Source organism: Gavialis gangeticus, unplaced genomic scaffold, assembly GCF_001723915.1.
Source record: "Gavialis gangeticus isolate Ggan-Ray unplaced genomic scaffold, GavGan_comp1, whole genome shotgun sequence".
NCBI classification, from domain to species: Eukaryota; Metazoa; Chordata; order Crocodylia; family Gavialidae; genus Gavialis; species Gavialis gangeticus.
In genome coordinates this window covers 38110798-38128443 of record NW_017729033.1, presented here as the reverse complement: position 1 = coordinate 38128443, position 17646 = coordinate 38110798, and the positions used below count along the sequence as shown (strand labels likewise).

The 17646-nt window shown below is 39.6% G+C and overlaps 1 protein-coding gene across 12 annotated transcripts in view; it reads left to right on the top strand.

Annotated features, from left to right (window-relative positions):
- Positions 1–17646, top strand: part of LDB2 (LIM domain binding 2) — a 441581-nt gene that overhangs the window by 404657 nt on the left and 19278 nt on the right. For 6 of the 12 annotated variants that reach the window (XM_019526120.1, XM_019526110.1, XM_019526115.1 and 3 more), the window contains 2 exons: positions 11951–12074; positions 13168–13319. In XM_019526120.1, the coding sequence (XP_019381665.1) occupies positions 11951–12074; positions 13168–13319 (276 nt within the window). The remainder of the gene's footprint in view (positions 1–11950; positions 12075–13167; positions 13320–17646) is intronic. The other 6 variants (XM_019526113.1, XM_019526119.1, XM_019526122.1 and 3 more) reach the window with 3 other exon arrangements.

The window sequence follows — 17646 nt, the reverse complement described above, 5'->3', positions numbered from 1 at the left end:
GCAGCAAAAGAGTAGGCTGATCACTGGGAAAAGCCAAGCATATTCTTACAGGGCTTTATACCAACACCAACCGAGTCCACCAGTGGGCATGACCTCAACAGAAAAACGTGGGTCAAACTGAACAGACTGAAATCTGGATATGGACACTTCAAAACAACACTGTGCAAGATGAACATCTTGGACAGCCCCCTGTGTGAATGTGGTGTCTAGCAAACAGCACGACACTTAACTGAAAGCAACAATCTTTACAAATTCCCAGGCAGGGTAGATGGAATCTGCACACTGAGTGATAATACTAGGCAGTAGCTAAAAAACTTGAAAGTTGATTTCCGATGCCACATGAAAAAAGAAGAGCAAAATGATAAAAAAGGAGCTTTTAAAAACGGGAATACCATATAATGATGTTTTTTCCAGTATAAATAAAGTGATTACATGTGAGCCATATATTTTGAACTGCCGCCTAACATTAAACAGTAAATTATATACTAAATTAAAAACTGCTAAATGTTTAAGCCAATGTCTCTGTCAGGTGTGACCTAGTTGATCTATCTGTCTTAAGTATTTCTAAAGTGCCATTTGCTGTCTGAAGAACATTTCGCAAAGAAAACATTCCTAAAGTTATTTCCAAGTTTTAATATGTTGCCACACTTAGAACTGTCAGCACTCAAGAACAATCTGTAGACCCTTGATTTTTTTTATAAGACTGTGATTTGTTTTGGATCAGCATTAGCTCAAGCAAGACAAACAACATTCCAGAATCCATCCGAACTGAAGAGAGCTGCCAAGGACACAGGTGAAGAGAGATAGTGGATGCATTTTACAGTTAAAATGAAAAGCAGCAAAACTGATAAGGTCTCATTGTTGCACAAATAGAAAAAGCTAACTGTTTGCATATCAGATGTATCAGGTGTTAGGATTTGACTCAGAACTGCTGAATAGTAGCTTGTTTGCCTTTTGGAGAAATTGAGAGGAAGGAAATGTCATGCAGCAACATCACACATGATAGGGATGGGAGATGGCAAGCAGGGAAATAAACCTTTCTCAGGCTGTTTCCTAAAGATACTGTTTGAACTTGGTTTGCTGGTTGGTTATTATGCTGTTTCAATTAATAAAATCTGGACTTTGAAAAGAATGATTATAGAACATTTTTGAAATGTGCATAATTCTGAAAAGTGTTACTGGTTTGATTTTAACTTGAGTGTTTTTCAAAAAAATGATATTAGATTTGTAGAGGAGATAATAAAAGGAAAAGAATGAACAAGTTGTAAGCAATGCTGTTCTGGAATTGCTGTAAACATGAAATTAAAGAGTCAACAGGATAAACTTTCCAATAAAAACCAAACCTAACTTAAAATTGCAAAGGCATTTTTATGTATGCTTTCAAAATCATTAAGAGCTTGATTCTGATTTCAGATAGGCACTAGACAAAATATTGCTTAGTGGTCATTGCCCATATGTAAACACTTCTGAGATGAGAATCACACAGTGTGATAGTTTGCAGCAGGCTTTTCCATATGGTGAAGGCTTATGTCGGGCAGCATCACTGTTGTTCTTTGGTGAGCTTCTCTGGTCAAGGATAGGGCTCAAGGTGTTTGCTTTCATGCAGAGAATACCAAGAAACTCAGGTGCATGATGGGAAAAGGCTAGATTGTTATCAGGAAGGACCATAAGAAAGGGTTAGATATTGAATTATTCACAGGTTTTCACAGATCTAAGAACCTAGTGGAGCCAGGGAAGAGAGGCAGTCCTTTTCCTTTTGCTAGTTGGGCTATGGCTATAAAAGATCATTTGTCTTTGCCAGTTAGAATCCAAGATTCTCTTGAAACCCTCAATTTACCTGATTTGCCATCTGGGAATAATGAAAGGAGCCAGGTCACCTTCAGTGCTCGTATTGAGAATAGACAGTTAAGGGGACATGACCCTGGATGGTGCAAGCAACTTGAAAAGCTCAGACAAATGAGGCAGTGGTGCCCAATGAAGGTTTTTTGGAACCATCCCTCCATTGTGTGAAGCAGTGACTAGAAAAAGGCGATTTCCCAGCAATTAACGACAGGACTTTCTTCTCATGATTGAGTAACAAGAGAAAGGGCAAACAATCTCTGATGCAAAGTTTACTGCAAAGAACTTGTAACTAATACAAATCTATTAAAATAACAAAATAAAAATTTCAAAGAGAGAAACAGTTAACACAAGCAATAAAAGTCCCTTACAAGCACTCAGACTATGGGTAAAAATAGAGACATTAAGCAAACCAACAAGTAAAGTAAAAATATTATCAAACGCATTTTAACAATAGCCACTGGTAGGTTGGAAACACTTTTAATATCCCCCAAGAGAAAAAGTATTGTAAAACAGGATTCATCCTAACATATGTCATAATGATGGGTGTACTGAAGAGCAGATAGCTAGGTGGATAAAGCAGATGCCAAACCATATAGATTAGGCAGACATCTCCTCAAACAGCACAGGCATGCCAGCTCCACCTGAGATGGACAGAGGAGAGTACATCTATCTAGGTTTGCATTCATGAAATAGTATGTGGAAGAAGCTTCATATTGAGCATTTCTTAGCTCACTCCAGGTTTTAGCAAGGCTGCTTACATCCGGCAGAAAGAATACTAAAGTTAGTGAAAGGATGTTGGAGTATATGACACAAGCAGCAATTGTAGCATAAACCCTATAAAGAACTTTACATTGAGTTGTCATCAAAGACCAGTGTGCTTGGATGTTGACAAGGCATCAACGCGTGTCAGCATTAATTATAAAACTATCAGGAAGTTTACATCAGCAGGCCCTTGACCACAGAAATATTGAAACACCAAGCCCTTATGTTAGACAAATTCAAGGGAGCTAGTGGCAAGTGAGCATGACATAAAGCATACGAGGGAGGAGGCATTAGGAACAGTAGAATCCTTGCCAGCACAGGATCATTCTGTTGATACCATTGCTTGTACCATTGCTTACAAAGATAGGATTAATGACAACAAGAACTGGAAGTGTAGTCATGTTCCCCTGCATTGTTTTTAAGTATAATAGAGGAAAGGGCAGTACTGGGTGTCAGTAGCTGACAGATATGCTAAAACATTGCAGTACAAACAGTAATAAGAATTAGTAGCAGCTCTAGTCAATATTGTACTAGGAGTTAATTCTATTTTCTAGATGTTCATAACATTTGTCTAAAAAAATATTTATTTTGTTAAAGCTTTGCCCTGTTTGAAATGAATGCAGCTTCTTTCCATTTTCACTATTACTGGGAATTGAAATGGCTGCTGATACAGAGCAGAGTGTAAAAACATGATGAGCTATGTAACTTGGGAGCAATTGAACTACTGAATGCTGCATTATTGAGAAATCATTCCTTACCTCTGGGTGTTAGTCGGAAACTGGAGAGTCCTAGACCGGCATTCAGGGCAGAGCATGGGATGAATAAACATAACTGAGTAATGAGTGCTTACCAATAAAACCGTGATGGGGAAACAGAAGTCTTGTATTGTCCAGCTAAATTATACAGGGTCAGCAGCCCAGGGTAATGTGATCCTTAATTCCAAGAGCTTTGTGCTGTAATTGAGCTCCTAGTGTTTCTCAAGTAACAAAATAATGAATGAAAAGCCTAATAACTTGTTAAACATGCATCAAACAAAGCTTTGAGGACAAAAGAGGTGTATTTCTCCAAAGCTGCCAGTGGCAACCCTCAGGGATCATCTCAACAAAATCTGCGTAACCCTCAAGAGGCATATGAGAGGCCACAGGAAACTGTCATCAGACAAGTAGCTCACAGCCACTAATTCTCTCCTGTCTTGGTTATCTCTTCCTTTTTGTCTGAACTGCTTAGCTGCCCTTTCACAGTAGGAACTCAGTAGCTTGTAATGGTACTGTTTATACATGGGATTATATTTAAATAATAATCTCAAAATCCTAATCATCATTAACACTGTAACTCTAGTTCTCCTGTTGTATAACCACAAGTTTTGGATGCTTTTTTGGCTCACTTTTAAAAGTAATCACAAAAACAAAGGCTTGTCCTTATCCGGGAATGATGATTCATTAACTGTATCCAGAGCCCAGCCCATTTCATAGCCATGGGATTTATCCTTTGGTGAAGATGTTCAAGTTCTATTATTTTTTTTTAAAGAATAAAAATATCTCCTCAATATGGCAGTGAAGAACCAAGTGAAAGCTGCTGTGAAAGCTTCTTGCTGAATCTTCAGAAAGCCTTAAACAATAGCTCTGAGAGATGTGAAGGGCCCTGTTTATCTTAGTGAAGTTTTATTCTGTGGTTAAAGATGAAAATGAAAGACAAATTTGAAATATTTTCATTGCTTAGCATTTTAGCAGCAGGGGATCAGCAGCAGCAAATGTGCTGATCCCGTGCTCCCAAACTGCTTTTCAGAGACCAAAAGCTCAAACTGCTCCTTTCCTATATACCAAAACCACTATCTTCCTGCCCACCCCCCACCAGTAAGAACTATTGGACAGATTAGAAACTGAAAATGTGGGGGCAGCAGCAAATAAAAGGAAATTAATAACAAAATAAACAACACAAATATTGCTGTCCGATTGAGCATTTGTTGGGAATTTTTATTTCACACATCTGCCCTGCACACAACTGTACAGTGTAGAAATAGCCAAGCTAGGTCTAACCGAACTCACTTGGGTACCAGTAGCACAGAGCTTTGTACAGGCTGATTTACCCTGCTTCTCATCAGTGTGCATACTCTTAGTCCCCAGAATTCTTCATAAGTATACAGTGAGACAGAATTTATTCTGGATGCAGAAAAAAGTGAAAGCAGGTGCCAAGGAGAATAGTGACAGCAGATATCTGCAATATACTTATTTTGGGTTAGTATTCATTAAGTGGGAAGCATGCCTACAGCTGACCTACTGAAACACAGTCATGAAGGAGAGCCAGATTTGAGGTGACATGCTAGGCAACAAGAGCTTAGAGCAAAAAGGGAAAAAAAATACCTCAAGAAACTTTCCTTTTGGTTCATGACAAACCAATATACTTTTCATTTATGCTTAAATCTTTGTAATGGAAACCAAAAGGCAGTTTTTAAGCTGAAAATCTTCTACATTCGTATGTGAATGCTCACAAACACAAACTACTTGAACAGTAAATTGTGCAAGCTGGCCAGTGAATAAAGTAGCAATATATTTCCTGTTCCTACAAAATTTCCATTCTTTAATCTATTTTCTACAAGAAAGATTTACTTTTTTGGAAAACAGTTAAAAATAGAGGAACTTAAATTGACTGCTATATATTTCACTATACCAAATTGAGGACTGTGGCCAGGTGTTGCTCTTTCAATACATTATTGTCATGTAAACGTATACAATACCTTCAGGTGACACTCAAAGTTCATTTTTGGGTACGGTTTTTCCTCCAGTAATGTAATAGTACCCATATTGTGTGAAACAGTTGTTCACAAATACCTCTGGAGCTCTGAACAACTGTGCTTTGGAAATATTATGCCTGAAGTTCAAATTTTCAGTTGCACTGGTGAAATCCCATGCCACTGAAGTTATGGGGGCCAGAATTCTACTCATTGGGTTAATTAAAATGAAAGCACTCTCTTTCAAACATACAAAACTGCAATGGCAAAACACACAAAGGGCTGTGACTGTTGAACTTCAACATGAAAATTGAAGTAAATAGTGTGTTCGGCTTTGTTTGACATTAAATCAGAGGCTTTGAAGATCTTTAGCCTTAAAGCATTCAGCTGTATACAAATTGCACAGCCCCCTCCAGGTGTAATTTCATTGTCTGAATCCTAACTTGATTTTGACAATGAATAATACTTAGATATAAATGGGGTTTTGTTACTTTTATGAAGAGTTCTAAATCTCTGAGGTGCTGCTATTCTACAGTTTCCTCAGTTTTCCAGTGGTTCTCTGTTGGAGAAAAATTACAGATATTAAAGCGTTGACGCTAAATTGCAGTAGAACATCAAGGAAGTCTACAATTGTTGTTTTATTTCAGAAGAGGCTAATACTGCACCATCAAATTCTACACAATTTTCTGTATTTCATCTCTGATGAAATTCTAAGTCAGTCCATTTTCCATGGTGATTAATGGAGCATTTCTTTATTGGGGCATAAATTATAAGATATAGGAAGATTAAGTCCTCCTTTAAAACTACTGTTTTTGGTAACATTTGGAAGTTGTTGCCTGGCTGGTACCTACTCACTAAATGCATTTCTTGCTTTAAAGGTACTGGCCTGCTGATTATGTTCATCTTACCACCTAAGTATGATTCCAAATCCCACTGCATTCTCTTTAAAATGCAGATAGCATTGAATGTCTAAAATGAATGCAGTTCTTTTGTGTCTTTAAGCAGTGGGAAAAGTTTCTTAGCTGAGTTAGTTCTGCCACCTGCAGCTCAGAACTGGCAGAACTGCAAGATGTTTAAAAAATTCAGTTATGTATATGGAGGAATAAGCTTAGATTAGAGAAACTGTAGACAATCTGATGGAGAAGGGTGACTGAAGAGAGTTTCGGGGAATCAAAATCAGTAGTAAGAAACATACATTAATCATAAACAACAATGTGAAAGGAGACTTTCCTATTAGCCCTTTCTTCTTAGTTGTTGTGCTATCACAGTGCATTGATGTTTCCAACTGAGTACAGGAAATCACCGAGGGAACAACAGTCATGGGGCCAGACCTAATTTTATGAAGTGTGACTGCTGTGGTCCTCTGGAGCCAGACTTGATCTTTTAATTGTAAAGGCAAATTTGGGTCCTGCTATGTTATTGAATTGATAATTAGCATATTACATGGGCCTTCATATGGACGCACACACTTGAAGCCTTTACTAAAACCTGCTGTGCCTTTAGCACCCCTTCATGGAAGCTGCTTTTTAAAACTTCCTTCTTTCTTGAACCTATAATGCTAAGCTCCTCTTCTAAGAAAAATGTTATTAAAAAAAATCAAGAAGAGTACATTTTAACCCAAGTAACTGTATGATTGTATCATTTTAATCTTTACTTTGCCTTTCCAATGTCCTTCATTCTCTTTTATTTTATCTGAGATCACTATCATGTAATTGGATCAGTGGGGATGGACCAAAGGTGCCTCTTGGAACGTTACCAAAGATGCTAAGGTGCGCAGAGGTGTGAGAGTCCAAGCACAGCCATCTAATGCATGACTAGCACCATAGCATATAACTTCATTGTGACAGTTCCTTCTGTCAGTATAAAGGACTATGATCTGTTACAGCTCTTTATAAATTCTCCTGCTACTCATAGTAGTATTACCATAGTGGAACTGGCTGATAGGTGATAGTGATAGCCTGAGTATAAAAAACTCAAGTAGAAACTATTTACCCAAACCCAAGAACACTAAATTTAAGACAGCCCCCCCCAAATAGATTCTCTACACGAAAAATTTATAAATTTGCAAACGCAATTATTGGAGGGTCATCTTAAATTTGTCCCCCCAACTGCTGCAGCGGGGAAAGCCATGGCAGGGGGGCAGGCAGCACAGGGGTCAGGGTATAAGAGTTAAGTGGTCTAACTCTTGCCCCTTCCCCCGAACACTTTGCCCGCTGCCATCTGTCTCTCCCAGTAGCTGTATGCCCTTTTGCCTGCCCCCCCCAGCATCTGCCCCCCCTGCCAACACCCTAGCACCTGTCAACCCTCCTGCCTGCCTGTCCTCCCACTGCCTCTGCCCCCCACTACTCTGCCTGCTCACATGCCCCCTATTGCCCCTGCTCCTCTTCTCCCCTGTCACCTCTTATCCACCTGCATCCCACCCCCAGATTACTCTCTGGCCCTGGCTCTGGCATGACCAGGCTGGAGCTGGGGCATGGCCAGGCTGGAGTGGGGCTGGAGGGTAATGGGTAGTACTGGTGGGCAGGAGGTATTGGGGTGGGGGGGGAGGGAGAAGGGCCAGGCAGAGATGGGGAGTAGGTGGTGGGGCAGAGGCAGCAGGGGCGGAGGTCAAGCAGCTATGAGAGCTCTGACTGGGGCCCTGGGTCAAAGCTGCAGCAGCCACCTGCCCCTGCTGCCTTGAATCCAAAAGAAGGGACTTTATTTCCCAGGGTAAATGGGGGGAAAAACCTTGTCTTGGTTTTCAGTAAATGCAGTAATTATAATACTCTTAGAATTGTTTGTGTTGCACATGGTTCTTTTGGTGGTGGCTCAGGAATGCAGAGACACTATATATATTTTTAAATGGCATAAGTTCTTCCACATATTGTATGCATTAAAAAAAATATGACTTTGAAAACAGATTATGAGCTTGTCAACACAGGAAATCTCTCACAAAACATCTTCATCACCAAAAGTCCATATGAATAGTTCTATTACTATGCATCCCTGCAGAAGTATATTTAAAGTATGGGTATTTTTCCTAGAACTAAGTATTTATATTGGGCTAAACCAAAAATGCCTGTAGATATAATAATTCTGTATTGTTCCTACATATATTATGAGCCTTAGACATGGATTTTTACATTTAAATACTACCCAGTTCTCTTTAGAAAGTTAAAACGATGATTTTTAAAAGACACCTAAAAGAATGAGATCTGTTGGGAATAGGCAGTCTAGCTAACATGCTGTTTTTTATTTAAATGAATAAGCATCTCTGTATAATCATTTTAGGAAAGCGTGTTGTTCAAATGGTGTGTCTGAATCCTGACTGCCTTTTGTGCTGCTTTCTGGCAGCAAATGGTGGCAGATAGTTTAGAGATACCCCTGAATTAAATGTATTTTGTCCTTACACTTTTAACCGAGCTCTTTGCAGGGACCCAGATGCTGATTGTCACTGGCAGATTCTTCAGGTTTAGAATAATTGGGCCATGATTCCTTTGTTTGTAGGGATTTGTCCCTTGAGTCACTTTAGATTTCAAATGGGTCTCAAAGGTCACTAAGAGAGACTGAAAGATTTAATATCAATCATTCTTAATTCTGTTCTTTTTACATTTGTGTCCAGTTCACAGCGAGCTGGAGGTATTTTAAATGGACTTGTCACTACAGAGCACAGTACTCTTTTATTACTCAGGCATCCAGAAGTGACCTTACAATTTGCAGGGTCTAAGACTGTAGTGAGAGAAATTGCCAGAGAATTTCCTGGCCCAGAACCAGAGGAGGTGTTTGGGCTGGTCTGTGGGTTGCTAAATAGTTGGGACAGGAGAAGTCCCCCCACCTCAAAAAGAACAGAGCTTCAGTTACATCGGTGCTTGTGCAGAAGAGCAGACATGCAGGCATCTCTAACTTCTGTGCTCTTTGGTCAGTTTTAAAATTCTGTGTGAAATCAAGTACAGCATAGGTAAGGTCATCACTTAAGAAACTTCTGGATAGCGACTATGTAATTTTACAGTTACAGTGCTAATGCTTTATATGTATACCTGTATGATGCAGGTCTTGGAAGACCCCAAAAGGACTAACCTGATTTTAGAAAGCATTTAAGTAGCTACCCAAAGAGAGAAATATTTGGGACCCGAGTTCTGTGGATTATTGCAATTCACAAAAGGCTGAGCAGGTGCTTACAGGTTTTAAAATAAATTTTAAAAGAACCCAAGGCACAACATCTCATGCAGCGGAAACTGGATCCTGTGGATTATTATACTCTGATTAACTGAAGAATATTATAATGTAACAAGGCAAAATCTGAGTAAATCAAAGGCAGTAGCAGACAGTTCAGTAGCAACAGTCTGACCACTAGATTATTCTACAGCAGTTTATATACACCGTCTCTCAGAAATCAATGATCCGATTTCTGTGGTTAGAAGAATATTCAACCCTTGAAGCTGCTCATTCTGCCCCAGTGTTCCACATTATCTGGATTTTTATAGCTGGATGGCTAATAAGGGACTCATCAGAAGATAGAGCCACTACTTAACACTATTGAAATACTGAGTTCTTCTCTCTAGTCTGCATAGCAGTTCTCTCACCGTCGTTCCACTCTTTCTTCAAGCCTGGCATCTTTATTCGTACGGATTAGAGTGGAATGCGTGTGGTGAGAATGGAGCATACTTTGATCTGCTTTGTAGCTCAGAGAGGAGAATTTACTTCTTGTCTTACACATGTATCCAAGCATGAATGCAAATCATCAGGTGGTAAAAATAAACATGACTTACTCACTCAGCAAGACATACTACATTTATGAAAGTGGGACTGTCCCATTCTAAACAAGGTAAGTACCACTTGCAGTTATTGTCCTTACCCAATACAAAACAATTCCCTTCTGACTTCTAATTATCAAGGAGACATTGAGGTTTCATTCAAAAAGCAGATTTTAGAAAGCACTTCTATTCTGGAAACTGACTGTAAAAGTAGCCTTGTTGGTTCCCTGCTTATCATGTGTCAGCAGTTTCCGTATCAAATGGGCTCATCTCACAAGTAAGGACATTTCCCCTAAATACCAACCCTTAAAACTTAACCTGGGATCTAGGTATCAATCTGAGTTCTTCCTTCTGACATATGATGACCAGAAAAAATATTCTGAAGGCCAAATTAAGCCCTCTATTAGATGACAGCAACACTGCAGCTTGGCTGGAACTGATTCTGGGCTGATAGACAAGACAGAACAGAATACAGCTTCCTCCCTCTCAGTTGAGCTGTATGGAGTGTACTAACATTAGCAAAGATCAGTGAAAAATTATTTGAATTATTAAATGAGCAGATATATGTCAGTAAATGCATAAGGAGCAAAACTATTTGAGGAAGAAGAGCTGTACTTGAAGTCAGATTTTCAAAAATGTCCATCAACCACAACTGGGAATACAGTCTCAAAAGGGCCCAGTTCCTATTCAGGTGCCTAAATAAAATGACCAGACTTTCAAAAGTGTTAGCAACTCCCATTGTACACAGTGCCGGGATGATTTTTTGAAGGGAAATGATCAGATTCTACAAGAACTATTTGGATCCCCACACATACAGGCAATGGTATTTGCCTGGTTTCTTCAATAATAAAATATTTGGGCTGACTGAAGGGAAGCAGAATGAGGTTTCTCTCCTGGAGATGTCATTAATGTGATGGGAAGAGACCCTCCTATATTCTTTTTCATAACAAGAGGAGAAGAAAATCATTTGAGTGACTGATCAACAATAATGTCATTGTACTGTGTGAAATTACAAGGGAAGTGAAAGTACAAATATCATGTTTATAATCTGAATTAATGGGCATTCATGATGGGGATCTGGCAGATTGAAGATGGTTAAGTCTACATTATTATTATACTGGAGTGTGTGTACTGTATATACTGGAGAAATGTACTGTAAACTGCGGGAATCTGTTATTATTGATTTATCAATAGTCTCAGTTTTTGCAATCAGGCATGATAAGCTTTTTTTCTCTTTTGAAGTATCCATATTCTGAAGGATCTGTTTTTTTACATTTACTTGATTTTTTAAGTAAGCTGTATGCTGTTTTGCAAAGTATATATATTAATACACATTTCTATAATGAAGTAACATTGATTCTTGTAAGTGTTTAAGGACATTTAAATTCTAGATAACTCAGTATTTGATTCTGCAGACCCACCACAGAATGAACTGCACTGTTTGGTATGTTCCTCATTAGCTAAATAGGCAAAATGAAAGCCAGAAAGAAGGGGTGCATACACACATACTAAGTCAGCCTAAAATAAGGTGGCTTAACTAAGTCAACTTAACTGTCGACTTAAGTTAAACCATATTAGAGCTTATACATGTCCAGCTCCTTGACATGGTGGTGGGCATTTTGGAGGTAAGTCAACTTAACTAATGTGACTCAAAATAATTCATCTCAAAGGTGTATTATCTTGCACTGCATTTAAGCTGAGACTGCTCCACAGACAGTTGTCAACTTTAAACAGTTAAGTTGAATTAACTGTCAGTTAATTACTATATTTGTATGCATATTTGTATGCACCCAAAAAGAGTAGCTTTTGAGTTTCATATCATGAGAACACTATTACATTAAGACACTTTTAAGTCAAATAATTTTGTCTTGACTCTTTCTTTCAGTTGTGTGTAATATTGGAGCCAATGCAAGAATTGATGTCAAGACATAAAACTTACAATTTAAGTCCTCGAGACTGCTTGAAGACATGTTTGTTTCAAAAATGGCAGCGAATGGTGGCACCACCAGGTATGTTTGGCTTTCAGTATTTTTTTCTATATTCTGATTAGAATTTTTTTAATCAATATGGGAAAACTGTACTCTTGAAAATCCACTCAGAATATCCATTTGGAAATGTTTGGGACAGTGCAAAACAGCACTGTCCTTAACCAAAACTTGGACGTGATTTTGATGTCATTTGATTTGGTGTAAAAAATTGCAATATGATATGCTAAATATACATATTCAAATAGTTTCATTGTTTAGGAAAAATAAAACAGAGAGAGAAAGTAAAAAGCCCACTGGCACCACTAGAATTCAGTTTATATAAACTGAATAAACTCTAGCTTCCTGCTGTGACTCTGGAATTAGAGCTTCAAGTTATAATTAATTGGCTTGAAGTCTAATATATTTTTACTTACAGGCTTGTATTTAACCTCTTTCATCTTAAATGCAATAATAACCATCTGCTACAAAAAAATAAAAATTACAGCTATTAAAGTAGATCACATGACACATTCTAGAAGGATTGAAAAATTGTCACTTTTGTATTGGTCCAGCTTAAGACAATTGAAAAATAAGTTTAGTGGATGGTCTATATTTTGAAATCTAGTAGAGGAACATGATTTTACACACCTTGACATTTTACACTCTGAAAGTCTCCACTAAAGGTGGAGAGCCATGACGGAGACTTGAAGTCATATTGGATGATTCTCTGATCCTTTAAATAGTCTTGACTTTGGCAGGATGGTCCAATGGTTAGGGCTGTGGGCTAGTAGGACAGGTTTCTGTTTTTAGTTCTGCCCAGGACCTCTCTGCACCCCAGCTACCCCTAATAATACTTATTATAATGTTCCTTCTGAGGTAGACTGATGAACACTGCTGGAAGAATAATTATTATTAATCCATTAATTACACTGAAAACCGAGTCCATTGCTTTTCGTTCCATGCGGTGGACACAAGTTTATAAATTAACTCCAGAATAATAACAGTACTGAACACGCAGCAATTTGGAAATGGGTGAGGAAAAAAAGGTATTTATTTAGTACTTACTTTTATTGTTCATTCTTTTACATGCTTTAAAACGCCTATGATTTGCTTTGCTTGTACAATTTTATTGTAGCAGAACCCACAAGACAACCGACAACGAAACGGAGGAAAAGGAAAAATTCAACCAGCAGCACTTCAAACAGCAGTGCTGGGAACAATGCAAACAGCACCAATAGCAAGAAGAAAACAGCAGCTGCAAACCTGAGTCTGTCAAGTCAGGTACCTGTAAGTCTCATTTTCATTTTAGGACTGAATCTCAGCACTTTACAGCTTTCTGCATATGTAAAGAAGATTTATTCACGAGCCAAAATTATCAAGCGTATGGCGAGACCTTACACAGTGTGATGTGGAATCTGCGAAATGAGAGGGAGAACGTGAAGAGGCTGTTCTGCAATTCAGTTTTAGTGAATGACCCTCAGGGAGTGGGTGGGATTAAAAATGGATTTAATCTTTTGGGGCCTGGTCCAAATCCCACTCATCTCAGAGAGAGACTTTCTATGGACTGCAGTGGGTGTTGGTTTGAGCCTTTGGTATTCAGTAGTAGGACAACAGATCGTCTCTCTTATAGTCACCAGAAACTAGATTCATGCCTTAGTCTGAGTTATAATGCAAACATAAGGATACCATAGTGGGACAGACTAGCGGTGCATCTGATCTAATATCCTATCTCTAACAACAGCCTTTTTCAGATGCTTCAGTGGAAGCTGTCAGAAACCCCACAGAGGTTATATCCTCCTAACTCCTTTCAGTTACCAGCGGGCACCTGCAGCTTAAGAACTGATACCTCTTACCAATTTTTATCTTGTTACCTGTAATTGTTGATGTATAGTACATATAGCCACCTACTATAATATGTTTTTGACCCCTACTGAGTTCTCAGTCTCAGTGGTATCTCATAGCAACAATTCTACAGGCTAATTATGCATCACACAAAAAATATTCCCTTTTATCAGTATTAAGTTTGTTGCCTGAATCACTATCTATTGATAATCAGGTTCCAAACTGTGACTGAAGTGAGTTTTGTATCTGAAGCGGGTAGGTCATGCATTTTAAAGCTTGGAAAATTAATTTGACATTATAGGGATTCTAATGTTGCAATTTGAGAATAACATAAAGTGATTTTTATTGTATTTTTGATCAACATGTACAAAAGGAGTAGATCCTCTGTGGATCCTAACAAAAGATACGGGCCATTTGTTACCACACAGAAGGGAATTCCTAAAGAAGCTAACTAGTTAAGTAAATAGGAGCACTGAACTACCTAGAGGTAGTACTAGGGGATGTAAAATGGATTTTCATTCTTAATGACTGATTCAGCAAACCACTAGGTTACAGCAGCTTTTGTCTTCAGAATATTAAACTTATTTTTTCCCTGGCAAATCAGACTTCATGCAGATCTCACATCCAGGGCCAGATCCCTCCTCTAATGCTGCTAGCTTTATTCGGTTCAGATGACACCAGAAAACTGGTGCAGGTGACTAGCTGAGATTCCATCCCTCTCTGAGTGCCATGGGGTGCTGTGCCTCGCTGCCAAAGTGACTCCCTAGGGCCATAAGCATGCATGAGAAAGTGCACCCCTGGTGGTCCCCAGAAGGCACCGGGATCCAGGAGGCCATTACAGTGGTTAGAGACACCTTATATCTCTTGCTTCCTGCTCTGATTCATTTCAGCCAAACCCAAATCTGGTACCCTATATGTACATGCCTTGAGTCTCATCTTCCCTGGAGACACATGCTCTCTGGTCTTATTGATTTCAAGAGAAATTTTTGTGCCTTTTGAGAGAAATCCATCCCTCCCAGTGATAAAAAGAGACTCTGTGCAGCCATAGAAGAGGGTGAGATTTCTTTAAGAGCCCATAAATTACTAATTAAGTAATAATTACAGTGCAATTCCCATTGATATTAATAGTAATTGTACAACTACTCTGATATACACAATAGTAAAATATTCCCCATATGATATTCTTCATAAAATGTGGGTGGATTTTTAGTCTTGCCTTTATTTTGTAGCATATCATCTCCATCTAGGGAAGCATAGAAGTATTTTTATATAGGTTAGACAGAACCCAAGATGATTTCAGCTATCAGATGTTCTGGTAGGAACCTATTCAGAATTTTTTCTTTTAAATTAGATATACTTTTCACTAAATATATTGAAATATATATTCAGGTATGTGAATCAGTGAGATGAGATCACATGTCATTAAAATCATAGTCTTTAATGCAGTCAGAGTCTTCATTATAGAACTGATACGATCTAAAACAGGCTACACGTTGCAGCACAGGTGCTTCAGTTCTGCGTTTTCTAACCTCACTCACTAGCAAAGCAACCAGTAGTGAAGGTAAAGTTTTTACAGTTTTCATCTATATGCAATGGATAAGGGGTAGACACTGCATTTCTTTCTCCCTCAGACTTACTTATTTTCATATATAGTGTCATTACTTCACAGACTAAGCAGTCTAAAACTACAGTTTGCCTACTAACAGCTCAGTTTATCAAAGTACTCTCTTTATATAGTCTTGTTCTGCTCTTTGCTCCTGAGATGATTTCTTAGTACGTGCTCAGGATTCGAGTGCACAAAGCAGGCGATGATGACACACATTTCTTCCTGGTGCTATTAGCTGATAGAAATGACATAATTCCAGCCTCTGTTTCGAGATGATTCAAATGATGATTCAACTAGCTCCAGTCCTGTTTTCTTCCACATCATTTTCTCCAAGGGGAAGAATAGTATAAAGTTAGTTTGGGGGCACTCCATCCAAAGAGGTTTCCTTTTTTCTCCAGAGTCAACTCTACCAAGCAAAGAAAGTCTAGTTAATTGTATGCTTCTGTCTCAGTTTTTCTTTGGTAAGCAAACTTACCCAGTCTACTCAGGTGAAGAATATTTCACTGTGCTGTGATCCATATGGGCATTCTTGTTAGAGAACATTAGTAACTACCCAGGTCAGTGTCACAGTTACAGTGGTACTTTATATACTCCGGGTGCTTTGAAAACATAACACACCTACTCCACGTTCATCACTTGAGCCAGAAGAATCTCTTCAAAATCAGCAATCTGGAGTGCCCTGCTCTAAGCAAATGACATATCATCTTCAACCCGGGTGGTCAGAGAGCAGTCAGCACTATCAGCAACCACAGAATTTGAAACTCTATGAGGACATGGCATTTCCCACACAAACCCTCACAAATACCCAGAAAAATGTAGTCAGTTGGTTACAGGGCACATTATGGGCTAAGTCCTTTTTCACCTTTGCATACCTAAGTGGTACCTATGCATAGGTTGGATTTCTGTTTCTGCCTGTGGCAGAATAGGATTGTCCCGTGTGCATTCTTGCTGGAAGTAAAATAAAAGGAAAGAGCAGCCCTCCCACAAATTAGCTCAGTAATTTAGTGGTTAGGGTTTATTCAGGGATCAGGAGACCCAGTTTCTAGGTTTTTCTCCCCCAGAAGACATTTGAACCAGCATCTCCAACTTCTTAGGCTGCTTTTTTGAGCTGGCTCACTGGGCAGCTAGGAAGAGAACAAGGTAGAAGGAAAGTGGCAGTGGGATAGCAGGCAGTAGGGCAGAAACAATCCTTCTGCTCTTTATCCATTTTCTGCAAGGAATATTAAATGAGAGTGACAGTGGAACAGCTTCAACAGGATGCTGGAGAATGCTGTAGATGAGCTTTGTCCAAGTGACAGGCCCTGATATCCTAGCATACAGCCTTCAGGCATCACCGCCACCCCTACTCCCCCCAATCTTTTTCTTGCCACAACAGCCAGGTTCTTTAGGCTCCCCCTTCCTCCTCCCACTTCTACTTTCTGCCTCCACTTTTGTAGGCTGGGGTGGCACAGTGAGAGGGAGCTGCACACTTGGCAGGAGAGGGAGTTAGGCTGCTCATGCTGTGCATGAAAAAGCCAGCTCTCTGCACTGCAGGATGGTGCATGGCTGGGCGGGAAAGCAGAAGCTGTGAGTGCAGTGGAGGGAGCCAGGCTGCCTGTTCTGCAAAGGGTGAGTGAGACTGCCTGCACAGTGCATGCAGCTGGGAAGCAGGCAGAAGCCAGGTGTTATGTGTCTCTGGGAGGGGCAGAGCAGAAGGCTATGCAGACAGCTGTGGGGAGGCATGCTAGGCAGCCCATGGAGCAGCAGAGAGCCCGAGTGGGGCCACTTATATAGCCCACATCTCGTGCGGCCCCCAGGACTGCAGTCCATGCAACATGTAGTTCACAGCTGTCCGTAAGATAGAGAAGTGGTTTGCTCAGAAGTTGGAACTTTGGGGTCAAACCTGAATCTGGATAAGATAAGAATTAACATGGGCGAGGGTCACTGTAGAACCACTTCACCAGTTCCTACCCAGGATTATATACGTGCCCAGATTATTCTAGCCTACGTGGGCACCTACACAGCTAGCATGCAGCCTGCTAAGCACGTTCAGTAAAAGAACGTAAGTGCCAGACTGTGCCAGACCTATGGTCCACCTAACCCAATAGCCTATCTCCAACAGTGGCAAAATTAGATGGTATGGAGGTATGTCAGACATACAGCACATGGGTCAGATCTGGCATGCAG